General features: G+C 48.3%; 1 protein-coding gene across 8 annotated transcripts; it reads right to left on the reverse strand.

Moving 5' to 3' along the window:
* Nucleotides 1-427: 427 nt before the first annotated feature.
* On the reverse strand, nt 428-24,055 carry myo5b (myosin VB). Of its 8 annotated transcripts, XR_006841915.1 has the most exons (41): nt 23,811-24,055; nt 17,291-17,401; nt 16,566-16,737; nt 16,075-16,219; nt 15,346-15,502; nt 14,736-14,879; nt 14,566-14,647; nt 14,225-14,332; nt 13,664-13,773; nt 13,319-13,584; nt 13,105-13,186; nt 12,867-13,007; nt 11,794-11,916; nt 11,275-11,358; nt 10,659-10,793; nt 10,484-10,581; nt 9,969-10,055; nt 9,575-9,686; nt 9,228-9,439; nt 8,802-8,958; nt 8,386-8,625; nt 7,990-8,226; nt 7,628-7,721; nt 7,266-7,411; nt 7,033-7,152; nt 6,819-6,953; nt 6,677-6,742; nt 6,138-6,377; nt 5,865-5,962; nt 5,146-5,223; nt 4,559-4,757; nt 4,346-4,439; nt 4,123-4,269; nt 3,883-4,034; nt 3,719-3,805; nt 3,492-3,642; nt 3,006-3,300; nt 2,722-2,896; nt 2,558-2,638; nt 1,004-2,053; nt 428-851 (listed from the first exon to the last, which is right to left on the reverse strand). XR_006841915.1 is itself a non-coding variant. In XM_046375915.1 (40 exons), exons 1-40 carry the CDS (start codon nt 23,838-23,840, stop codon nt 1,901-1,903), a joined length of 5,541 nt encoding a protein of 1,846 aa, XP_046231871.1. In that variant the 5' UTR covers nt 23,841-24,055; the 3' UTR covers nt 428-1,900. The 8 variants fall into 8 exon arrangements, 7 of the variants coding, with proteins under 7 accessions (XP_046231871.1, XP_046231869.1, XP_046231870.1 ...); XM_046375915.1 differs by having other exon boundaries at nt 428-2,053; nt 5,865-5,959; XM_046375913.1 differs by having other exon boundaries at nt 428-2,053.
* Nucleotides 24,056-25,145: the final 1,090 nt, after the last annotated feature.

Genomic DNA, 25,145 nt, shown 5'->3' on the forward strand with positions numbered 1-25,145 from the left:
AACACAGTATTCCATATTACAACACCAAGTACTTTTACTTTGAAGTACGCTGCTACAGAAAATGCAGGACCTGTACTTCAGTGTTGTACTTGTACCTGTTTAATACCGAATCAAAGATCTCCTAAAGACATGACGGTCTGCACCACTGACGACGGACACGCAGGACACGGCAGGTGATCAGGCTCAGCTCTTCTGATTGGCTGATGTGTGTGTTGTGACCAGCTGACCTGCTGTGTGTTCAGGTGTGTTGGATACACACCAGGGAAATACCAAGCACAGCCAGTCAATCAATCAATCAATCAATAAATCATCACTGACACGTTTCTACACTCTTCCACAGCTCAGCTTGTAGCTGACGAGCAGAAACGGATCAGATCAGGTTCAGTTCCGTTAAATGTCTTTGGAAGATGAAGTCGAGTCAAGAAAAGATCTTTCATTTCACTTTAATGAAGACAAATAGAAAACAGTTTGATCGAGACTCGAATTAAAAAACTGCTGGTTGTCGTTTTAGTTTAGGATTAAAAAATGAAATATCAAACCTACAGAAAACCTTTTCTACATCTCATTTGTCTACAGGCATGAGGATTCTGCCTCTGCTGGCAAAAACGAATGATTTTACTGATCATGACAAAGATGAGACGATCGGAACATCAAATCCCAAATTATCAAACAAAACTGTTGAGTCAAAGTGACTTCATTTCAAAAATAAATTCTCTGACACAGGAAGTGACTTTGTGCTTCATGCAGAGGAAACGTTTGCACCAGATTCACCGCTAACTCACATGTTGATCCTTGAAAAATATATTAGTGTTATTACTGATTATTTATTTCTGTCTTCTAACATCTTCACACTGAAGGCTTAACATTTTGTAGTTCAGTTTGGCTGCAGTCTGCGCTGCTGATCACCCACAGCAAGTTGGTTCGGTCCAGGACAAAGACGCTGGTCCCACGTGTTCTCTATGGCATCAGACCGACAGACCTGCAGACCTACAGACATGCAGACCTGCAGACCAGCAGACCTACAGACCTGAACATCTGCAGAACTACAGACATGCAGACCTGCAGACCTACAGACATGCAGACCTGCAGACCAGCAGACCTGAACATCTGCAGAACTACAGACATGCAGACCTGCAGACCTACAGACATGCAGACCAGCAGACATGCAGACCTGCAGACCTACAGACCAGCAGACCTACAGACCCGCAGATCTGCAGACATACAGACCTGCAGACCTACAGACCTGAACATCTGCAGAACTACAGACATGCAGACCTGCAGACCTGCAGACTGCTGCGTTCCAGCTGTCTGCAGCTACGAACCACGCAAGAAAAAAAAAATGGTTTTAGAGAGAAAACATGATTAGAGTAAAGAGGGATTAGGATTAGGACTGCACTCAGCTCAGTGAAATGACCTCCAGTCTGTGAAGAAAGTTCACTAAACAAAACATAAAGTTCCCTGTCAGTAATGACACTAATGTCAATGAAATTCACCATCATCATCATCATCAGCATCGTGTCGCTTCACTGACATCATTTTCTGTGAGATGTGTGTCAAACTGAAGTTATTCTGTCTGTCCTCTTCATCCTTCACTTCCTGTTGTCATGTGTCACATGACCACTTACGCCCGCCTGTCTTCACTCAGTTCAGACTCTGACGTCACCTTTACTGTCGGAGGGCTGGAGGAGGAAAGAAGAAGAAGAGCAGTGGACACCGAGAGCGAGGACACACAGGTTGGACGTAATTGTCTCTGCACTGTCTCTGTCTCTGCTGTCTCTTGGGACGTCGGAGGCACGTGGAGGATGAACTTTGTGAGATGTGAGATGCTCACTCAGGAGGACATCTTGTCTTCATTTGTCTGCTCAGACTGTCAGGTCGTCCCGGACCGAGAGCTGTAGACTCAGACCCTGACGAGGAAGTCGAGGCCGAGGGAGGCGGGGATGTGCAGCGTCTCCAGGCTGAGAGCAGAAGGCGTGTATGGGAAGAGGACAGGGAACGTCTGCTTGGTGTCCACCAGGAGCTGAGGAGGATCGTTTCTGTCCTGAAGACGATTCTGGACACACAGACAAACATGGGAGGTTAGACAGCAAACGGTGTGGACGTGGACAGATGATGAATCTGTTGTGTTTGTGAGCTTCAAGTTATAAAGTGGAAACAACACGCTGAGCCTATTTAAGTGATTTTGTCCTGAATTATCGCTTCACCTGATTGTTAACCCCAGCAAAAACATTTCTAACTAATCTAGCTCTATGTGGACAGAGTGGTTCGGACCTGACATCATCTTACAAATTACATGAGCAGAAAAATGTAATTTATCTGATATTCCAATGCCTCCTGAATGCAACATTTTCCTTGTCAGTAAATTTGAAGTTTATTTTCCTGACTGATCAGAAACCACTCAGTGTCAGATCAATTAGTGGATTGATTGATTGATTGATTATTTGTATTTGTGTTTCTCAGTCTGACTGCAGACTGAGAGGACTCAGCTCTCAGCCCTCAGCTCTCTGGCGCCCTCCTGAGGAGGCCTTCCTCCTGCTGAATGTCTAAGCTGGTTTACCTGGATGTTTCTGATGAAGGACACGGTGACCCTCTCTTCAAACTCGTTCAGAGGAGTGTACAGGTTAAGGATCTTCACAATCTGAAACACACAGCAGCAGTGATCAGTGCGGGCTCTGTTGATTGGCTGATACCTGTGGTGTGTGTGTGTTGTGGCGAGCTGACCTGCTGCGTGGTCAGACTGCTGCACAGCGAGCAGATGGCTTCGGCGTCCTGACTCGTCTTCTTCTTCACCTGCAGCAGCTGAGCTGCCTGGATGATGGGCTCCAGCGTGGCTGCAGCTTTGCTCTGGTACAAGTTGTTTGCCCTCAACCACTCCTCCATCTGACTGGTGTTGTACCTGAACACACACACCCACACACACACACACACACACACACACACACACAGTCTTCAGGACTGCTTTAGGACAAGTCAGGGGTGGATGGACTGCGGTTGGGTGGGCGTACCTGAGCTGCATCCCGGTGCTCCACGAGCACACATCTTTGCGCAGCAGCAGGTTGTTGAGGGTGACGGCGTTGATGCAGTGGAAGAGCTGTCGGACCACCTGACCCACGATCTCGGGGTCCAGCCCGTGGTCCCGCATGGTGCTGTGAAACTGCCCCAGCTGTCTGATCAGGGCCTCCAGGGTGTAGCTGCTGGGGCCGCCAGCGTCAGTGTCCATGCTGGACGAACGGTTCCTGTAGCCCATCGGCTTGACCCCCGCGAGGCTGGGGATGCTCTCACTCTCCAACATGGCCGACACTGGACACATGGCACAGACAGATGCAGCATTCAGGAGACTTTCAGAATAAAAATCAGGTGCGTCAGAGGAGGTACTTCACGGCTAAGCTGATTATGGGTCGGTGTGGGTTCATTCACGCACACTTAACTTCTGGTTTATATAAAAACTCGTGCTGTGTTGACGGATGGGTGCTGGCCCAGCTGGGACTCACCGATCATGGGCTGGATGATGCCTTCTGCCACCTTGATGAGCTGCTGGTAGATCTGGATGGAGAGGTCACTCAGCACCTGTCGGTACTCGGCCAGGTCAAAGTTCTTCAGACAGTGTTCGTTCTGTTTGCTTGTGTTCTGCGCCATGAATGCCTGAACAAAAAACAAAATCATCTGTGTGTGTCTACAAACTGATGGCGTCTTTTCGTGTTTTCCACCGTGGTCTCACCTCGTCACCGCTGTACTGCTTCAGACAGTGAAGGAGACGGCTGGCGTTGGCCAACCAGAAGGACGTCGTCTCAAAGTCATCATTTTTCTGCAGATGAGACGAAGATAAGTTTCATACGGCCGTCTCTGATCAGACAGGTGGACATATGGAGGCAGGACACTCACCTTGAGGACCTTCTTGATAGAGTTGATGGTGGAGGTGAGCAGAGACTCCACCTTCTGGTCGTCATTGATGTAGTCAGCGTGGCGGATGCACATGAAGAGGATGTAGGCTGGCAGGCAGGGCACAGTCGCCGACACTGAGCTGGGCTTCATGTCTGCAGACACAAGAAGACACGTCCGTGAGACCTGTATGTGTCACCTGTCAGACTCTGGTCGGACTGCAGGAGGATAGAGGAGACTGACCTGTTATCAGAGCTTTGAGTAGCTGGGCTTCGTCCTCCTTACTGTACTCCAGCATCCCCTCAAAGTCTTTCTCTTTCCTCTGGACGGTCACCTGACGGCTCAGTTCGGGTTTGGACCTGCTGCTCTGAGCTGCAGCCGCCTGAGAAGCTGCAGAGGCAGAGAGAACGTCAGCACGATCACCTGACACACACGAACTGTGTCCACGCAGCACATCAACAGGTACCTTCTAACTCCTGGACCTTCTTCATGTAGATCCTCAGCTGTTTCTTCAGCTTCCTCTCGTTCTTCTCCAGTTTCTCCACCAGCTCCTTGAGGTCCTGTGAACGAGAGGCGAGCAGAGCAGCATGATGACCTGACATCGTGCTGAAGTCGGTGAGTCGTGTGCTGCAGCAGCAGCAGCAGCAGCAGCAGCAGCAGCAGCAGCAGATTCCCTCACCAGGTTGTCGTTGGTGAGCCGCGTGATCTCCTGCTGGACGCTGTACTCCACCTTTGCCTCCGGTGACAGAGATGACATGTAGTTCAGTAGCTCCTGCTTCTTCTCGATGTCGTCTCTCAACAGCTCGATCTGAGTGTGAAGAGCTTCCAGTTCGTCTTTGTGCTGCCGGGCTTGAGTCTGCAGCTGAGCCTCCAGCAGCCTGAGAGGATCACGAGCATCAAGTCATTCGCAGCAAACACCCAAAACACGAGAAACCGTCTGATTTATTAAACTGTGTGCTGCTCTGCTGTACTAACAGCTTATGTTCAGGTGGTTTTACTGAGCAGCCAGTGAGTGACACACAGTCACACCTCATCAGTCCAGCACAGCTCAGCCAGCTTTAAACTGTGTGCTAATTTATGGTAAACAAATCTGTTTCTTCAATACAGACATTATTGGAGGACTTTTCTTTATGTGAGGGACTTGCTCAGCACAGACAGGCAGAAGAAGCAGCAGGTTTCACTGCTGCAGCTCACACGTTGGCTGTGGTGAGCAGATGTTTCACTTATACAAAGCAAAGGAAGTGAGCAGAACAAGAAGAAGAAAACCTGGCCACTTGTTTCAGGCCCTGGTAAGCCAAACCCAGCTCGCCATCTTCATTCAAGTAACACCAGTCCTGCTGCGTCCTGGAGTCCAGCAGGACGCCCAGAGTCACAGGAAGAAGAAACAAAGCAAAAGCAGAATGTGAGGAAGACTGCAGAGAACAGAAGCAGACAGAAAGCCGAGTGTTAGTCTGCACAGACAAACAGCAAAGCGTCCATCTCTTTAGACGGGTTTAAAGTCTATAATGTTTGCACTGTGGCTGGTGAGTTAGACTGGAATCAGAGGCTGAAATTAAACCTGCATTCAATCCGGGTGGACGACGACAAGCAACACAGCTTTTACTTCAGTTTACTTGTGTAAAAATATTCAAAGTACATAAAGTCTGCCTGGATGTACCTGCACTGTTCAAAGAGGAAGTGATGTCACTTGTATGATGAGTCAGGAATAAAAAAGTTTGTAGTTTTCTACAATCAGACGTTAACCAACTCCATCATTTAACCAGCAGCATCACAGCACGTCAGATTTAAAGACAGACGGACGAGGACGAGAAGGAAAATGTTTAACAGGCAGCGAAAGCACAAGAGTCACAGACACAGCTGGTAGAAAAGGTCACGTGACGGCAGCACTTAACTGTTTGTGGCTAAAAGTGACATGCTTGTTTCAAAACAAAAGAGTTTCAGTGAACATGTGGCGTACTGTCCCTTTAAAGGCTGAAGTCACTTACTTTTTGGACTCACAGAGTCCATGATAAGCATTGAGGGCCTCGTCTGAGTCCGGGGGCTCCTTGCTGCCGTCCACTTCAGGAACATCACGGCCTTCCTGCTGACATCCACACAGACCGGTTTAACTGGTTGTGTCTTACTGGGAACACAAACTGGTCTGCTTTTTACTCCACAACATGCAGTAAAACCTGTCAAAGTCTTCCACATTTCTGACTCACAGGAATACTGCAGTATTACTGCAGTCGGTACAGCAGTATGAGCGTGTTTTTACTTACTAAATGATCGCTTTTCTCCAGCAGCTGAGCGGTGCTCACTATCTGAGTCCTCAGGATCAGGACTTCCTCCTTGCGGGCATCCAGCTCCTCATTGGCTGCTTTGAGCTGGCTGAGCAGCAGGTTGTAGCTGTCCTGCAGTTCATCGGATGAATTGTTCTGAGACGCCCGCTGAGCGATGGTCTTCCTCAGCTCGTTCAGGTCGTTCTTCAGTTTCTTGTTTTCACTTTCCAGTTCCTGCCTCTGCAGGGATGCAGGACAAGGACAGTAAGGCGATCTGGACCATCGACATTATTAAGTGTTCACCGTTACAATTGCAGGATTTTTCTTTCCAGCAGCAGCTCATGAACCTTCCACACTTCCTCTGCTTTCACTCATGACATGCAAACTGATTGGTATTCCTGCTGTCGGCGTTTACGTGAACGTCCTCCACCGCTTCAACAACATCAGCTGACATTTCAGGTGCTTTCAGTGCTTACACTTCAACTGTAACTCATGAATGTAGTGAGGAGATGATGTGTTTGAGGTAAAGTGAAATGAACCTTCAGGTTGTTGTAGGCCAGGTCTGCAGTCTCCTGCTCAGATGTGGGACTCCTCGACTCAGAGCCCTTCAGTGAAGATAACATATGATGAGAACAGTAAAGACACCTGGACACCTGATCCTGGGTATAAATGAAGTGTCACCTTGCGCTTGGCGAGCTCCTCCATCTTGTCCACGTTGGCCTGCAGCCTCTTCCTCTCCAGCTCCAGCTCTCGGACCCTCTTCTGCAGCTTCATGAACAGACTGATGTCCATTGCAGCCTTCTCCACTCCCATCTCCTGCACAGCCGAACAAACCTTCAGCACACACCTCCACCGGCTGACCCCACCTGCCTTCACCTCCGCCTCACACACTCACCTCCACCAGCGGAATGGAGTCCTCTGTGTCTCCCACCTCTGAGGTAGAGATGGACGGGTAGTTGGAGTCCGACTCCAGGCTGCTCTGATTGGACGGGTTCCTCCGGTGGCCGGGGTGGAACTGGAGGATGATGGGAGGAGGAGAGTTTTACTAACATTATATCTGTGTGGAGTAGCAGAAACTGAACCCAAGCAGACTTGAGACGAGGCAGTTGTAGGACAGGTGAAGCTCACCTTGTTCAGAGAGACCTCCTCCTTCAGGTTGTCGTATCTCTGCTCTAGTCTGGAAAACTCTTTGAGCAGATTCTGGTACCGCTGCCGCTCCAGATCCAACTCCTTCTGCAGAGACGCCTCCCTCTGAGACACACTGCTGCCATCCACTGACAAACACACACACACACAGTGAACGATTTTAAACTTTGTCCTCTGTGTGTCTTCCATCTGCTGACTTGTTGTCACAATTTGTTTTGTATTTGTTTGGCCTCTAATGAAGGAGGAGAAACATGTTTATTTCTCTGGCTCTGACTTCTCACAGACCACTGAAGACACTGCTCACACAGGTGTGTCAGTATCACCTGGCTGTGTTCGTGTCTCACCTTCGGAGCTGTTGGAGTACTGAAGAATCCTGTGGTTCAAGTCCTCCTTTTCACTCTTCAGCAGCGAGTTCTCTCTCTCCAGTTCCTCCACCCTCTGAAGACAAGAAAACACCATCAGAAGGAGGAGGAGGAGGAGAGGAAGAGGAGGAGGAGAAGATGATCCTGATCCCACCCTTTTTCCCATCTCAGTTTGGATGGAAGCGAATAAATTTGTGACAGAAGATGGACCAAGTAAACAGTTTTGAAGTTCCTGTGAGAGTCTGAGCTCTCTAGACTGCAGACCTGGAGTTGTGTTACGAGTTGTCACACTGCTCAGGTGTGTATTCACCTGTAAACAGTCCTGGTGGCTCCTCTGCTCTCACCTGTTGGAGCTGCAGTTTCTCCATGTCGTGCTCCTCCTCCAGCTTCGTCCTCTGGGCCGACGCCTCCTGGAGCTCCTCTCTCAGCCTCTCCAGCTCCTCCTGCAGTGACATCAGCTGGCCTCCTCCGCCCTTCTGGCTCCGGATCTGCTCCAACTCCTTCTGTAGCTTGTTCACCTCAGAGCCCAGACCGGTGTTGACCAGCAGCAGCTGCTCATTCTGAGCCCTGAACTCTTTGGACTGAAACACAAAGCTCATGGGGTCAGAGCCACAGGACAAACAGCTCATCAGAGGTAGCAGAGACACGTGAGGCTCGAAAGCTTTGGACAAGAATGACATGATATTCTGTAAAGCTGTCATATTGTTTTCTGTATTAAAGATGTAACTGTGTGTCTGCACCTGATCATCCATCTTCCTCTGCAGCTGGACGATCTTGTTCTCCATCCCCGTGTTGAGCTTCTTCAGATGTTCAGCAGAACGAGCTTCAATCTTCAGCTGTTTTAGCTGCCGCTTGGCGCGCATGCGTCTGAACGCACACTGGATGATGATGGCGGCTGTGCGCGCTCGTCTGAACTTTTTCCTCTGCAGCCAGCTGCGGACGCTCCTCTGGATGATCATGGCCTTGTGGTGCAGCAGGAACTGCAGAGGAGAGCAGAGTGCATCAGACCAACCATGAGAGGCATTCACAGACATTCCTCCTCACATTGGAAACCTCTGGCCTCCAATTTGCTCGTTACAGGAACAAACAAAGGACAGACTGGGTGTCGAGGCCTGAAAGAACAGAAGCAGACTCGGAGCACAGTGACGAGCTGTACCTCCCAGTAAATCCTGCGGGTGAACATTCCTCTGGTGAAGGCCTGGATGGTGACCACAGCCTGTCTCACTCTCAGATAGGCCCGTCGATCTCTCACCATACGATACTGTTTCTGACAGATGAGGGCAGCTCGAGTCTGACGCAGGAGGTCGGCATATCTGAAGAGAAAAACCACAGACTGTGCAGACTGCTGGAAGGAAATATGATGAGAGAAGGAGGCTAAAAGCGGCTCAGAGCTGCAGGAGAAAAGTCTGTTCAGCTCAAAGCGAACAACAAAACACATCAACAGACCACATTTTAAAGTCTTGTTAGTTATGGCACTGGTTTGTTCAACAGATGAACCTCAGAAGATTTCAGGGCTGAACCTGACTGCGTCCCTGGTGGGTTCAGTGTTGAGGTGGAGTCACACATGTGATCAGTGACTCACCTGCGGGCCAGGTATCCTCGGCCGTATCTCTGCAAAGCGAGGGCAGCCTTGCGGATCTTCCTGTATCGAACTCTCTGCAGCCAACCTCGAACCGTCTTCTGGATCTTGATGCAGGCTGAGCGGAACTTATCGGCCCTGAGCTTCTCCAGGTACGCCACCTGCCCGGCACGGAAGAAGATCTTTGTCTTCCCAAACTGGAACATGTCTGGCTCCTGAGACACAAGAAGATGACAGCAGAAACCCAAAGTGAAAATGGAAAGTGTTAACATGAAAAGATTACAAATCAAATACAAAAAGTCAGAAAATCTTCTTCTTTGGTTGTTGTTGTGTTTATGAACTTTTCTCACCTTAATCAAAGTCTCCAGCAGGTTTTTACACACCAGCTTCTTGTCTGCCGACATCAAGTCCGACTTCTTCATCAACACTCGATACCTGCTGAAGAAATCTGGATACGTCCACCTGGAAAGGACACAACACACGATTGCTAACTGCAGGCTTTACTGCCTTCATTCAGGCACACAACACACTGACACACACTATTAGATTTTAACTAAGTCGGTGACTTTCTGTCCTCTTGTGTAAGACCTCCAGCAAACAAACAGACTAATGATGAGGAAACAATAAAAATGACAGATGATGAAGGACTTCAGATTTCTGGAATGAGATGAGTCATACCTGACTTGAATAATGCAGACTGTGACAACAGAACTGAAGAAGAAGAAGAGGAAGACGAGGACTCACCTGGATGGATATCCGGCAGCACTGATTCGGATGGTCTCCAGGACTCCGCAGGCTCGCAGCTGCTGCACCGCTCGCCTTGAGTCAAACCTGCGTCGACAGGAAATACTTCAGATCATCTTCATTACATTTAAGACGGCGGCCACAGTGAACCTTTCCTCCTACCTCATCTGTTTCTTTGGCATCGCTTACACACGACTTCAGCTACAGAGTGAGGGTGCAGCGGACTGACAGTCTGTGAGCTGAGTGCCACCAAACATGTGACTGAGGCCCATCATTTGATTTAACAGGCCTGCAGCTGAGCTCAGGGCAAAACCACGTCAGACAACAAGAGAGCTGAGGCTGAGCCTGCAGACTTTTCAACTACATTACATCACATTTTCTGTGCTGCTCATCAACTTTGAACATTTCAGTGTAAAAGCAAAGAGGGCTTGCCTCGCAGTCTGACAGCTCTGCACTGAGTCAATATAAAAACCTGAGAACAAACTGTCACTGGAGAAGATGAGCAGCTGACTCACGAGAAGGCTTCCTTGTAGTCATTGGGTTTGATGCAGCGAACGTAATGAGGAGTCGTGGCGTTCAGAGTCTCCATCAGGAGGTGAAGAGAGCTGCGGAACTGAACCAGAGAGAAATATGAACAACACAAGCACCAACACTAAGGCTACCTGCAGAGGGCGGCAGAGGGCAGCTCACCTGATGTCCAACAGTCTTCCTGTGCTCTTTGTTGGGAGCTTTGGGAGTCGACTTTGCGGGACGGACATTCACTCTGGACGACTTCGAGGAGGCTGCGTCGTCCTTCTCGTGAAACAGATCTGCAACCAGCTGAAACTGAGAGGAAACAGGCAGCCGTGTTGATACTGCAAAGATGGATGATTTACCTTCAAATAAGCTCCAACATGTCTCACCATGTGGGAAAAGTCACACGTCATTCACATGTGCAAATTTACATTCATGTGTGAAAACAGATGCAAAAATGTCCAGTTCACACATGACATTTTCATGACAGCAGTGACTGTTGATGCTGCTGACTGACACATCAGTGAGGTTAGAGGCTGATCAGTAAAGTCCTCATCACAATCTGACTTGATGTGTCGGACTAGGACAGTAACCGTGAGGGGAGGTGGACCCCCTGCTTTAAGGCTGATGAATCTCAGCAGCTTTTCAGGTCCTGGACAGAGGCGAGTGGGACCGCAGAGCCTACAGAGAGAGCTAGACCTAAACCTGATTATCTACATGTATGAGCCAGCTGAATGAACCAAACAAACTGTTTCTCTGGTTCTGATTCTGTGGTTCTGGTTCTGGTTCTTACCTGACTGGCTTTCAGGATGTTGATCTGCTCCTCATAGACGGTGTCTCGGTTCTTTTCCAAAAAGCCTTCACACTGATACTCCACCTGTGGAGACAGCAGTCGACTCATCTTACATACTCATTGACTTAACAACCATGCAGTGACGTCATTGCGTCATGATGTCACGCAGGTAAAGTCATTTCATTACAGTTTGACTTGATATTTGACCCTCAGTTGTCCTGGTGGCTTAATAATTTAAATGTTTAAAGATTTGACGTTTTCTGATCCTGTCCTCCAAAACAAAGTGGCGCCTAACACATTACAAAACAACATTTACAACATGATGGATCTCAGTCTGCCTCAGTCAGTTCTGAATATAAAGAATATATAAAGATATAAATATAAAGAAGTCGTGTCCCTTCTGTTTGTTGTTGACTTGTACTTCTTTGAGTTAAATCAGGACGCTGTGACGGCGAGACGGCCTGAGGACATCTGTTGTCTGTCCTCAGGCCGTCTCTGAAGCCATGAACAGCAGCTCACCTTATCAGCAAAGTGGACGATGACGAAGGACGTATTGGACATACGAGGTTTCTCAAAGTGGTTGCTGCTCGAGTGCTGTTTGTAGAGCTTTTGGGCCCAGTTCTGATCCGTCCCCTTTGGCACCTGAAACAGCAAGATTATATAAGAGCTGAGGGGGGGAATCAAGCTTGTATTCAGGCTACCTGCACTCAGAATAACAGATTTATCCCTCTGCTGCTGCCCCACATCATTATCATCATCATAACTTCAAAGACTGCTGTGAAAAAGACAGAATGAATAAGTCATCAGTTCTGCTGTGAGAGGTTTAACTGGGACAAAATCCAGAGGAGTTACAGAAATCTGCTCCACTCAGGCTCAGTATTAAACTACACCAGTTTGTTCACCGTCTCAACTCTGAAGCGCTGCGCTTCAGCTAAATGCTAACATTAATATGCTTACAGGTTGATGTTTAGCAGGTATTCACTGCCTTGGTTTAGCATATTAGTATGCTAATTTTAGCTACTTATCAGTAAACACGAGAATCCAGCTGAGGCTGATGGGACAGTCGGTAGTTCCTCATGTATCTCTCAGGTATCTGACAGACTGGATGATGATAATGCAGTCATTGTAATGTCGCCCATCAATTTGTCCACCTTGTTTATCACTATGGCTGTCGCCATCTTTATTTTTTGAAGTCAGAAGTGACCGTGCTTGTATGAGAGCGTGCAGCTGTGGAGGACATCCTGATTGGATCTGAGGCCGTGGCAACAACTTGTTGATGAGAAGGTAGCCCCATCCCAAAGCATACCCTGCTTTATGCTCTGTTTGATTCCAAACAGGAGCATAATTTACAAAATGAACTTTACTCTGTGCTGAAGAAGACTTGAAAACAGTGATTGAGACCATAAACTTATCAGAAAACTGTTTTCTAAGGTCATAAATCAGCTGAGAAGTAGACTCATTTTCTCACAGGAGTGCAATCAGGCTTCTGTTTGGCACCAGCAAAGTCGCCCCCTGCTGGGCATTACAAAGAATGACACTTTACCACACTTCACTTTTCATGTTTTACACAGTCAACGGGATGCGGCCCTCACTTTGCACTCTTCATCGAGCAGGTCGAGGATTCCGAGTCGAGCCTCAATCAGGTCGATACAGGGCTGGTTGTCATAGAAGTCTATCAGGGTCCACGGGATCTGCTCCTTCATGTACTCCTCCTGCTCCAACTTAAACACATGCTGACGACACAGGACAACAACAACAACAACAGTTCAGTTCTTTGTTTGTTGAACACAGTAAATGAGAGCTCAGGTCTGTAAAAGACAAAAGGCTCACAGAGTTGAACTGCTGCTGGAGTTTCTCGTTGGCGTAGTTGATGCAGAACTGCTCAAAACTGTTGACCTCAAATGTCTCAAACCTGCAGACATTCAGATGGAGTTAACGTTCTCCTGAAATCTGTCCTGAGGTCAGATCACTGAGCTGAGAAGAAGAGCTAATGTCTCACTCTCATGGTGACTACAGAGTGGGAATACAGTTTGGATCTTCTTACCCGTAGATGTCCAGGACTCCGATGAAGGAGTGCTGTTTGGACGACGTCTGCAGGGCCATGTTGATATGCTCCACGATCCAGTCGAACATGCGGGCGTAGATGTGTTTGGCGAGCGCGTCGCGGGCGTTGACCGCCTGTTTGCTGGACATGTTCTTTACAAACGTCTCGGACGTGGTGACCAACTTCCTGTGACAGAGCCAGTGCTCCATCTGCTGCAGCTCCACACCCAGCAGCCGGCACAAGTGTTTGAGGTGGACGTCGTCCCTCTGCAACACACACACAGTCAGAGGACGGACGTTCGCTGTGAGCTACTGACCATCAGCTGGGGTAACCGTGGCGACGTACCGCAATGTGACAGGACTCTCCGTCCCGTTCCGAGCAGATCTCAATGTTACCCAGATGGAGGATGGAGGCGATGACTTTGAAAATGTTGCTCTGAGTGCTGTCCTTAAAACCTGAAAACCACACACAGGCACGTTGAGCTAGTTTATGCCACATTTTAATTAATTAAGGTAATCAAACTGGGATGTGGGCTCAGACATCAGCAGAACAAGGCTCAGAGTCAGACTCGGTCCACACACAATACCCAAGATGGGTCTCTGTGTGATGGATGTGAGCATGCTCAGTAGCCGATCAGATTGCACGGCATGTATATATATTAGGAGGTTTCTACTGTATTGAATGATCTCCTTTTTTGTCTGAGGGTTTTGTTGTTGCTGCAGGACACATAAACTTGTACAAACGACTTTGAGACCGATTTTCCTCTGACTTAACAGACTGCCGCAGCTCTTGTCCACAGCGATCTGCTTTTCTCTCTCAGAGTCTGCGGAGATCAGAAAACACAGGAGGAGGCAAGAGCACAGTTCACCTTCTGATCTGCCATCATAAAGTCATGTGGTTCCTCACCCAGCAGCGTGAAGGCCTCTCTGGTCTTTTCAAAGTCTTCAGCATCGTTCACTCCCTCGATGAAGATGTTCTCACCTAAAGATGTGAAGGTGAAGTCTTCTGCGCTGGCTGAGCAACACACAAACAACAACCAATCAAACATCTTTGGCAGCACACAAACACATTGATTACAGTGCCACTTCCTGTCCTGTCTGTCCCTCACAGGAGACACCTTTACAGAACTGATCAGCATCAATTAACTGACTGGCACCATATTTCTGGTGCTTCACTCTAGAAGCAGCTGTGATCAAACTGAAGCGAGAAGTACTGCAGAGTCTGTGGTGAGGAGCAGATGGACTCACTGAGGCTGAGCTCGCTGAACTCTGGTAAACTGGCTGAGGCACATAGCTGGTAGAAGATGTGATAGTTCCTCTCATCCTCCGCCTGCAAGACAGACAGTTCATATACTGTAAACACACTGGAGCACACGTGAGTACTGCGTACGGTGTACTGTACGACAAATCCCAGTGACCTGAAACACAACGCGGGATTTCTCCAGCAGGTATGTTCTCATGTTGGCACCGATGATGTGGTGACGCCGGCTGAAGCCGATCTGAATGTACTTTCCAAAGCGACTGCTGTTGTCGTTGCGGGTGGTTTTGGCGTTTCCAATTGCCTGGCGGACAGAGAGAGAGCAGTCATCAGCATAATAAAGAGAGTTAAGGCGTTATCGACACAAACTTCAGTGTGATGGAATGAGAAGAAGGAAGGAACGAGTGCAGGGACTAAAATCAGTTCAGCTGAGCTGCACGTCACTCGGTTAAAAACACAAGTTTACGAGGGCTTATGGCTCAGACTACTTCCTGATTCATAGCAGTTGCCAGGGAACAGGGATGGACTGACTATCAGTGTGATGTTCAACATTTTCCTGATTATCGCTATCAGTTTTTTTTGTATGATTACTGAGATTCTGAAAACGTTCTACTCTGATGTCACCTCATCTGTCTGTAGTCGCCACTCACAAGTCCCACCCACAACATGATCTGATTGGTTACCCCTTGACGAGTGACAGCCTGTCAACGGTGTGAATATGCAAAGTAACTGGAGCTCTGAGAGGATGTGACTACATGTGGACTGCTCACCTCCATGATGGGACTGGAGGCGAGCACTTTCTCCTCCACGTTCGTGTCGTTAGCAGACCCGCCCACTGTGGCAAAGAAACGCATGGCGTACTTTGCAGAAACCGTCTTTCCTGCTCCGGATTCTCCGCTCACTATGATGGACTGATTCCTCTCGTCTCTGCAAAACATTCACATCAGGTGAGCTCAGGTGAGCTCAGGTCATGACTGTAATGTAACAGTGCAGCCCCGAGGCAGAAATCACACGGCAGATGCTTTCACATCATCCCACATCCTGACGTGATGTTCATGAGCCACGGGGTGTCACTGATCAGAGAACAGCTCGTTGTGCGTGTTGTTGCTGCTCTCAGTGTGTTCTGTAACAGTCTTTACATGACACTTTAATAATACAGTTTCTCTTTTGGCTCAATCATTACAACATTTGTCCTGAAAGTTTTTTTTACTTTCTCTCAAAATATTACAACTTTACTCTGAGAATACGGAGACGTTTTTCTCGGTAGCCAACATTCACTCCCAGTTAACGAGTGTTGACTCCCAGCTGCAGCTGCAGGAGTCGTGATGTTCAGCCTGTAATTAGATCAGATGAAACAGAAAAACTCGAAGGTTTTCTCTGAACCCTGTAATCATCCACCTACAGAAACAGGAAGAGCACAGGCTTCCGCTGCAACACGATGATCAATACAGTCTGATCATATCACCTGTAACATCGATCAATCCTCTGATCCTACTGACCTGACCATCTGCTTGTACGCTTCTTCAGCCACAGCAAATATATGAGGGTCCATGTCCCCCATGTTCTGGCCGCTGTAGGCGTTGATGACCTCCTCCCCGTAGATCTGCAGCTGCTCGTACGGGTTGATGGCCACCAGCACGATGCCTGCAGACCACACACAGCATCACGCCGTCACCAGTTTTACCGAAGAGACAACTTCCTGTATGACAGGCTCTCACAGTCCAGAAGAAAAGAGGACTTTAGCATAAAAAAAGTCGCTTTACACACTTACTTCATACAAAAACACAATCAAAGATCTTTTATTAGAGGAGCAACATGATTCACTCAGAGCTTCACCAGACTCATACAGACAGTCTGAAAGCTACAACCTGAGTACTGACTGGAGTGTCAGACAGACAGACAGACAGACAGTAGTAATACATCAGTTTAAAAGCTGAATAACGAAAGCAGTAAACAAACATCACAGGAGCGTATGGCGAGCGTTACTGACCGCAGTACGTGTAGATGTGGTTAGACTCGAGGAATCGCACTCTGAGGTTGTGAAGGACGGCGGGTTCATGCAGGTAACTGAGAGCAGTGAGGTCATTCTCCCCAACCAGGATGTCAGGGTTGCGTAGGAAAGGAAGAGGGTTACTCTTTGGACCCACTGGATACTCCAGAGGCTGAGACAGCAAGACACAACCAACACACGATCAACACATAATCAATACAAATAAGGACCTCCAGAAAGTCTCCCTCGATGCCTGACATGTTTGGTTTGTAATCATCAGTGTGAACATGAAACTGTTAGTTTACACCCTGTTTTAAATTCAGTGTAGCCTCTGAGCTAACGTTAGCAAGCAACCCGAATTTATGACCTCTCATCCAGCAGTATTGTGAATGCTAAAGCCTGCTGAAAGTTTTAGCTTGGCAGCTAAAGAACAGAATTCAGCTTAAAAAAAGAAAAATTTACATATTTTCAAATCGGTTGACGAGCTGTACGCAAACATTTTATGCTTTTTTTCAGTAATTTTTAACTCCTTGGGGTGAGGAGATCATGACTGAATTTTCATTTTGGGTGAACTACCCCGTTAAAATTTTACAGGTTTGGTAGGATTTGTCAATATCTATTTGTCAAAGCGATGGTTCAGTTGTGCTCTGAAAGACATTGACACTCTGTGAGCTGCGAGTGTTTAACAGGGTCCATCCAACATGTGCGAGGATGTGATGAAGTACCGTCTCATCCTCCAGTTTGAGGTGGAGAACCGATTCTCCCTCCTTGTAGTCCCTGGTGATCTCTGCAGCCCTCCACACATCCTCAGGGTCTGGGATCCAGACCCGAGTGAACTGGAACAAACACAACATGTATTAGCAGCGGACAGAAGATGAACACCAGCTCGGTTTGCTCCTCTCAAGGAGACAACCTGAAGAAACGTGATGGAAGCTTCAGCTCCTCCACGCCAGCTAATAAAATTTTCTTTATTTATCTCCACTCGTCGTCAGGATCGTTTCCTGTCCTGATCTGAGGCAATTCTCACCATCTCACCAGAGGAAGGAGAACTATTCACCTTCGTTACTTTAGTACCAGCACCAGTACACAGTGTAAAAATACTCTATCATATATATATAATTATTACATGACATCAGTAAAAGTATAAAAGTACTACAAACACTGTGAACTACTTCACACCCAGTTAGACCTTTTGGCTCCTAATCTGAGGAGTCAGGCCCCTTCAGAGGGCCACCAGGTAAACATCGTGTGATTCATGGGGAAGAAACAAAGTTTTGGTACAAACGTGTTTTTCAACTTGTTTGCTTTGTTGTGAAGAATGAGATAATTAAAATGAAGCTTGTGAGAAGTTTAGAGAAAAGTCAAAAACCATTGCTCGTTCCAGCTCGGTTCCAGTTGGTTCGGCCCCTGAACCGGCTGGCTTTTCCAGACTGGAGAGTCACCACACAGTGAGGTCGCCACGTCACTGTCTATGCTTTCCCAACCTCGAGCAGGGACCACGGCGGACTACATGGTGTCTTCACAAGCTTTACTCCCGGCCTCCTTCGCCCACGCTGACACCTGCTGTGGACGGCGAATACACGCAGCAGAAAGGCATCAATCTGCCTCGTTTCCCTTCCAATGAGCGCCAGCCCTGCATCTCTTCTTAGGTGAACCTGTTCCCGCCTCTCGTCACAGTAATGAGGGACAACTACCTGCTCTCTCTGCAGTTTATCTGCTTCTCTAAACCAACTCAAACGGAGTTCCTGATCAAACTCTTCACTGTTGTCGTGTTCTGCCGTGAGAACTTACTTCAGTTCTGATCCGTAATGACGTAGAACGACAACATCAGTGAGGTGAGCACTTTGTTTTCACGTGTCATGGATGAGCTCATCTCTGCTGCGAGAAGATCAGCTGTGGATGCTGAGTCATGCTGACATGACAGGGTTTACATGTGCTGTATTTCCAACCCACTGTCTCACCCCCACCCTCACAACCACCTCCTCCTGCTTCACCTGCTGTGAACCCATCCCCCACTCCCTTCAACACACAGCCTCCCTGCTCCGGCATGTCCCTCACCACAGACCGGGCGAGAGCGGAGCTTCAAAGAATAAAGGTGAGGAAGGCCTCAGGTCCAGAGGGCATTAGCCCCAGGTTCTTCAAGAGGACATCTTGAGAGTACCACTGCTGTGGAAAACATCCTGTGTGTCACTGGTGCTGAAGATGCTGCACCCTAAGGACCTAAACAGCTACAGACCAGTGGCACTGGTATCTCACCTCATGAAGACCCTGGAGAGGCTGGTCCTCGTAGACCTTATCCATATGTTGAGCCCATTGATGAGCCCCCTCCAGTTCACCTACCAGCCCGGCATTGGGGTGGATGACGCAGTCACCCTCTCTCACCTGGACAAGCCTGGGAGCACCGTGAGAATCACTTTCAATACCACCCAGTCTGAGCTGCTGAGGGACAAGCTGGAGCACTCAGGGGTGGACCTCAGGGAACGTCCAGGCCCCCTTTTCAACCCCTACACTGTGGAGACATGATTAAACCAACGGTCACCTGCAGAAGTTCTCTGACGACTAGGCGATCGTTGGCCTCATCGTTGTACATTTTTAGATTTTTATTGGATTCCTTGCACCTTATTGCTTCCCTTATGGCTGCTGTTACATCGCAAATTACCCCACCGTGTGACAAATAAAGGAAATTCTTAAGTCTTAATTCTCCACTCAACTCTTTGCTGTCTGCAGCTTCTCCGCTGTGAATGTGTGGTTTTGTTTGGAAAAACATCCAGATTCAGACCAGGAGACAAACGACCTCATTATTAAAATGACAGACAGTAAAAGACTGGGTTCAGTCATGTTCCCCTGCAGCCAATCAGGCGCTGCCGTCTGTTTATCTGGGACACCATCAAAAACTGACCAATGGCTGCGCAGCAAGTCGTCTGCATGAGCAGCATCGCAGCAGGAGACAAACAGGACACAGCCGAGGACCAAGAGAGACAGACAGACAGACAGGCAGACAGACAAGCAGGCAGACAGAAACAGAAACTGATCTGTAAGATGCTCTGAAACTTATTGAAGTTGTGTCAGTATTTTTGGTAGGCTTGGTTTACTTCCTGCTTCGCCTCCCCTGACGGGTGAGTGTGGGTGCTCCCTCACCCCCCCGGGAACATACAGTGATGGTGGAGGGGCTGTTGACTGAAAAGCCCTAATGCACTGATGAACTTTTTCTGTTGTGCTTTTGCAAAGACTGAAATGAAGACGTTCCCTGCAAAGTGATTGGACAATCACTGCTGCGGGGGAGGAGTTCAGCAGGCAGACAGTCCTCTGGCATGTCGGGGTGGGGGGAGGAAACAAGCTGTTGGACAGGTTTAGTATGAAAGACGAGTCTGCAGCATTGGTCTAACAAAAGTCTCTCAAAGACAACGGAGAGACGAGGACGTGACGAAGACATGACGAGTCATTCCGGAAGCCCGAGCTCCATCTGTGTGGCTGAGCTGAATGTCTGCTGGAGTTGGAGTTTCCTGAATCTGTTGTTGTCAGTGTGCATCAGAACTCCGTCAACACAGTCAAAACATTTGTCTTATTTGTTCAGAAGTCATCGTGTGGACTGTCTGCTCCCGAGAGCCACAGTCCAGCAGCTCCCACTTCATTTCACTCCACATCACAGATTTCAGAGCTTCACGCAGTGGATGTGGAGGATCAGAGCTGGTGAACAAAAGGCCCAGTCCTGATCCTCAATACGTCTGCCTCAAGTCTCTGCTGCTGCTCACTGAAAAGATCTGAGTCTCCGCCCACTCATGTGTCAGTGCGATGACATCATGGGGGGAGGGGTTACACGGGGTGTGTCAGACAGGAAGCAACAGCACTACACCTGCTGCACCTGTCGAGGAACTTTGATCTGCACGTCGACATGCAGAGGAAACTAAAGGTCACTGATTTCAGTGATCCAGTCGGTGAACCTGAAGCTGTTGAGGTTTTTGTTGTTACAGGAACTTCATTAGTGTGTGTCCTCCTCAGAGATTAACACACACACATACACACACACACTAATCCCAAAGATTTAAACATCCTGAAACACAGACGGAGCCTCAGCCCAGTTTGACCCCCATCAACAACACAAAGTGCTCCTGCCCTCCAGATTACTGAGCCCCTCAGGGCGAGGAGGCTTTAAGTGGCCCTAATTAATGACGGGGAGTCCAGGGGGAAGGATTACAGAGCTGCTGTCCAGACTGTCTGACGGCCCCTGGGAGCCCAAACAGCCTACAGAAAAGCTTTGTTATGAAGCTTCGTCTCTCCTTCCAACACTGACTTATCAGATTGTGCTCTCAATCACTCAGTTCAGAAACCAACAAACATCAGTTTCTCGTGGTTTGCTTGTTGATGATCAGGAAGTCTTCGCTCAGCAGCTTTGTAGGGCCGTGATGTCATTTCAGCTCAGTTTGACATACAGATTTTCACTGATGACATCTTTGCTGGGGTCTGCGTGTCCCCTGATGTCTCTGACTGCCCGTCCAGGACGTCTCAGACTTCGTTCACGTGGTGACCTGCAGCTCCTGTGAGTCGGATGTTGGACTGCTGAGACTCTGGTGAAGCGTCCATTAGCTGTTCAGCTCTAATTAACCGAGAAGCAAAATCACTGATGGACCGATGACAAACTCCCAAATATCAAAACCAAACACAACCGACTGACTCACTGATCACTGAGTCAGGAGGAGTGTCTGCTTCTCGGACCTGTTAAACAATAACCTGCACATCGAGCACCAACAGAAACTCTGATCTTACAGTCCAACGTCAGCTGCGTGTGTTCTGCTTGTGCTTGCAGTCTCTGAGTCCACGTCTGAGGAGGATCCGGAGACGGGACTCTCTGCTGTCTCACATCAGGACAACAAGCTGATCAGAGTCCACAGGCCACGTCTGTCACCGCGACAGTTTGACAGACTGAGTATCGGACGTTTGGCACTAAAAACAAACACGGCGAGGAGTCCACTGATGTCAAAGTAAACTCATTGATCACATCAGTATCCACGTGCTCATATTTAATGGAGATCAGAAGTCATGAAACACGCTCTGCTTTCATGAAACGATGTGCAGGACTCTCGCACCTGCTCGCTCAGTGTGCCGCTGAACTCCATTCAAAAATATGGAAATCTGCAGCACAGTGACGCCTGCGACCATAAGTGTTGAAGTGATTGAAGAGGGGAGTTGGCCACAGCCGTCTGGAACATTCGGCATACATACAAACTACTACACAACTACAACGGTGATGTCATCTAAACTTTTTGTCAGAATCAACACATTACCGCACAGCACCGAGAAAACACGAACAGGTGCCCCACAAGCCAAACTCTCATTAAAACAACAGGGAGTTTGGTTCATGTGGAATTGAGCAGGTGGATCACGAAACCCTTTGACACGGAAACACGAACCTGCTGGTTAAAACCGGGACCTGTGAACGGAGTTTACAGCGACTGAAAGGAAACTGCTTCTGTGTTCTGCTCTGAAGTGTGACGTCGCTCTGTTTCACAGGTAAAACGACTCACCTTCGTGTACAGCTCGTTCACAGACATCGTCCGGCTCGCTTCCCTCCCTGAACGAACAAACTACAACCGCCGCGGCTTTGCTCCCATTACGAACTCATTTTAATCCTGCTATCCGGAAGTTTCCTCGTGTGGACGGGCGGACAGTCCGCAGGTGTCCGGTGCAGGCAGGTGGAGTTCGGGTCCGTCTGCCGGTTGGAGCCGCCTCAGCCCGGCCGCCAGGTGTTTCCTCCTCCGGTCCTCCGGTACGCTGCCTGGTTTGTGTGCGGCCACACTTTGATCCAGACGCGAAAAACGCGTGAAATGATCCACAAAGCAGAGCCAGCAGCAGCGGGAGCGAAGCGGCGCCACTTCCTGACAGCCCTGTGTTACCCTGCACACACACACTCCACCTGGACCGTCAGAGCACTGCAACACACACCGCAGGTGTTCAACGTCAGGCCCGGGACCCCACAAACGGTCCCAAAGGTAAATCCAAGGATTCATGAAGCCCGCAGTCCGGATTCTTCTCTTCGTGGATCATCTGAACTCCCCTTTTGTCAATCATTAAACACAAAGTCCGTTTGGTTCTGAGTCCGTGCGCGCAGCTCACCTGTCGTCGTCCTCACTCAGTGCTGAAGACTTACTGATGCCTCACAACAGCCTCAAGCTGGCCAACAGCAGCCCTTCTGTCTCGCTGCAGGGATGCGTCCAGAAGGGGGGCCTTTGGTGGCCCTGGTCACCTCTGAAATCTGATTGCCCCCCCCCCCCCCCCCAAGGGCAGCCCCTTTGTTCTTAAGTGTGATTGGCTCCCTGCGCTGCTGCAGACAGGCGCTGCCCCTCGGGAGGGAATGTGGCCCATAAGATTGACCAAACTAAATCAGTCCATCAGCATCCAGACCAGGTGAGACCAGGTGAGTCAGTGGTGGGTCTGCTCACATGAAGCAGCCTCACATGTGTCTGTTGAATACGAGCTGCAGCACAGACACACGACCACAGCCGACAGACAGAGGAGGGACCTGATGAATAATACCCATAATGCACCTCACCCAGGGGGACTGATGTTACGCACAAACATCAGTTAGAACCTAAAACATCCATCACAAGTTCGCCGACACCTGAGACGTCCTGAAGCGTCTCGCTTTGTCCAATCGGCACGTTTCACAACATCTGCAGCGATCGATCGCTCGATCGATTGTCAGACAATCGGCTAATCGATCAGTCGACTCAGCCCCGACTGTCTGAACCGTCCTGCCTCAGCGACTGAGCGAACAGGAAGTCGTCTGCTGGCGACTAAACGTAAACATAGTGAAGTAAAACATGCAGTATTTTCCTCTGAAATGTGTACAAGCCAAAGTAGAAAATAGTCTAAGAGTACAGCACCTGAATATAAGTACTTTCCACTACTGCACAACTTTTTCATCTTGATGTTAATAAATACACACAGTGGCAGTACATGTACTCTCATTTTCTGATACTTTACAACACGTTTCAGAGTACTTTTTACTGCAGGTTCTGTTGCTGCAGTGATGACTTTTTAACAGTAATTTTAAGTACATTTACAGTGTGTGTGTGTGTGTGTCTGTGTGAGTGTGAGAGTGTGTGTTTGTCTGAGTGTATGTGTGTGTGAGTGAGTGTGTGTGAGAGTGTGAGTGTGAGATTGTCTCTCTCTCTCTCTCTCTCTGTGTTACCTGAACATTGGCCTGCACACTCCACAGGCGCTCACACACACCTGGTCCAGGTTTACCTTGGTGTAGGGGTAGTAATCAGAGCTCATCCTCTCGGCGGATTCGACGGATCCTCATGAGGCTTCGGTTCTTCTGTTGGCAGACGGTCTGATCGGATCAGCTGAGTGACTGAGGGAACTTGTCTGAGCATAAACTCAGATTCTTACATCAGAAGGTGAGTCCACTCCCAGGCCACTCCCTCTGCAGGTATGAGGTGTTTAAGCTGGTCCACCCACAACAGGCTTTGTCTCTCAGCCACAAGCCTGAAGGCAGCAACAGCCGGTCCACACTGAAGCTGCGATTCAGACGTTCACGTTGCCTTCAGGGTCTGACTTTTCATCTAGCGCCACCATCAGGCCACCCGTGTCCAACGCTTCCCCTACATGGCGACGGCAGCCGAGGCTCATGGGTACTGTAGTACTTAGAGCCTGGAGGAGGTTCGTATGCGGTGCTTCCTGTCTGTTTTGGGCTTGGATGGTTGGAGGTGTTTGTGTTATTGTGTCCACTCTGATGAGGGCGGATGTCGTCTAGCAACAGTCTTGACGTTCTTGTGCAACAAGTGTGTCAGAGCAGCTGGTTTCCTGTTCAAAATAACTTTATTAACAAATTGTTGGGTTTTAAGTGAGAGCGTGTGACATCATGGGGTCGAGTCTGGTGACGTTTGCCTGCACGTGATGCGTTCAAAGCTCATCAGGACATGTGAATGTTCAGACAGTGAGAATTTTTTTTAATTAAAAAGTTCTTTATAACGCATATATTCTGGGATTGTCCAGTATTATCAGAATATTGGAAAAATATACAAAAAGAAATAAAACAATGCCTAGCTATTGACCTACCAATGGAACCAATACATTTTTTACTTGGCATAATGCCTGAGGACTCCCTGGAAGATAGCCAGACAAAATTGTTAAGGACATTGCTCCTAATTGCAAATAAAGTTATAACGGCCTCCTGGTTGAAGCCACAGCCCCCCACAATAGCCCAATGGAGAGATAGAGTCCAAGAGGTGTATCAGATGGAATATATCACTGCAGTTTTACATCTAAAATCAGAAATATTCATCAATAATTGGACTCCAGTTGCGTTGCATCTTCACTTAGTATAGTGTATGTATGTTTGTGTATATACATATATTTTCTTCATTATATTTTATGTTTGTTTGTATTTATTTGTTGTGTTTCCCTTGTAATCTGAATTATACTATTTCTTGATGGATGTTTATTATTTCCTGGGTAATTGATCCTTGTAAACCATGTTTTTAAACCATGGACTTTCTGAACATGCTAAGACTGACATATTTTTCTACCTAAGGTAATGTAAGAATTAATTTTGATGCACTGTAAGACTGATATGAA

Source organism: Scatophagus argus, chromosome 20 (assembly GCF_020382885.2).
Source record: "Scatophagus argus isolate fScaArg1 chromosome 20, fScaArg1.pri, whole genome shotgun sequence".
NCBI classification, from domain to species: Eukaryota; Metazoa; Chordata; class Actinopteri; family Scatophagidae; genus Scatophagus; species Scatophagus argus.

Excerpts from the sequence above, each read along its gene's own strand:
- myo5b (XM_046375913.1), bottom strand. The coding sequence starts at position 23,840 with ATGAGCTCTGATTACTACCCCTACACCAAG. Across the intron at positions 4,035-4,122 it reads ACTCAAAGCTCTGATAACAG|ACATGAAGCCCAGCTCAGTG; the intron begins GTCAGTCTCCTC and ends TTGTGTCTGCAG. Across the intron at positions 3,806-3,882 it reads CTATCAAGAAGGTCCTCAAG|AAAAATGATGACTTTGAGAC; the intron begins GTGAGTGTCCTG and ends TCTCATCTGCAG.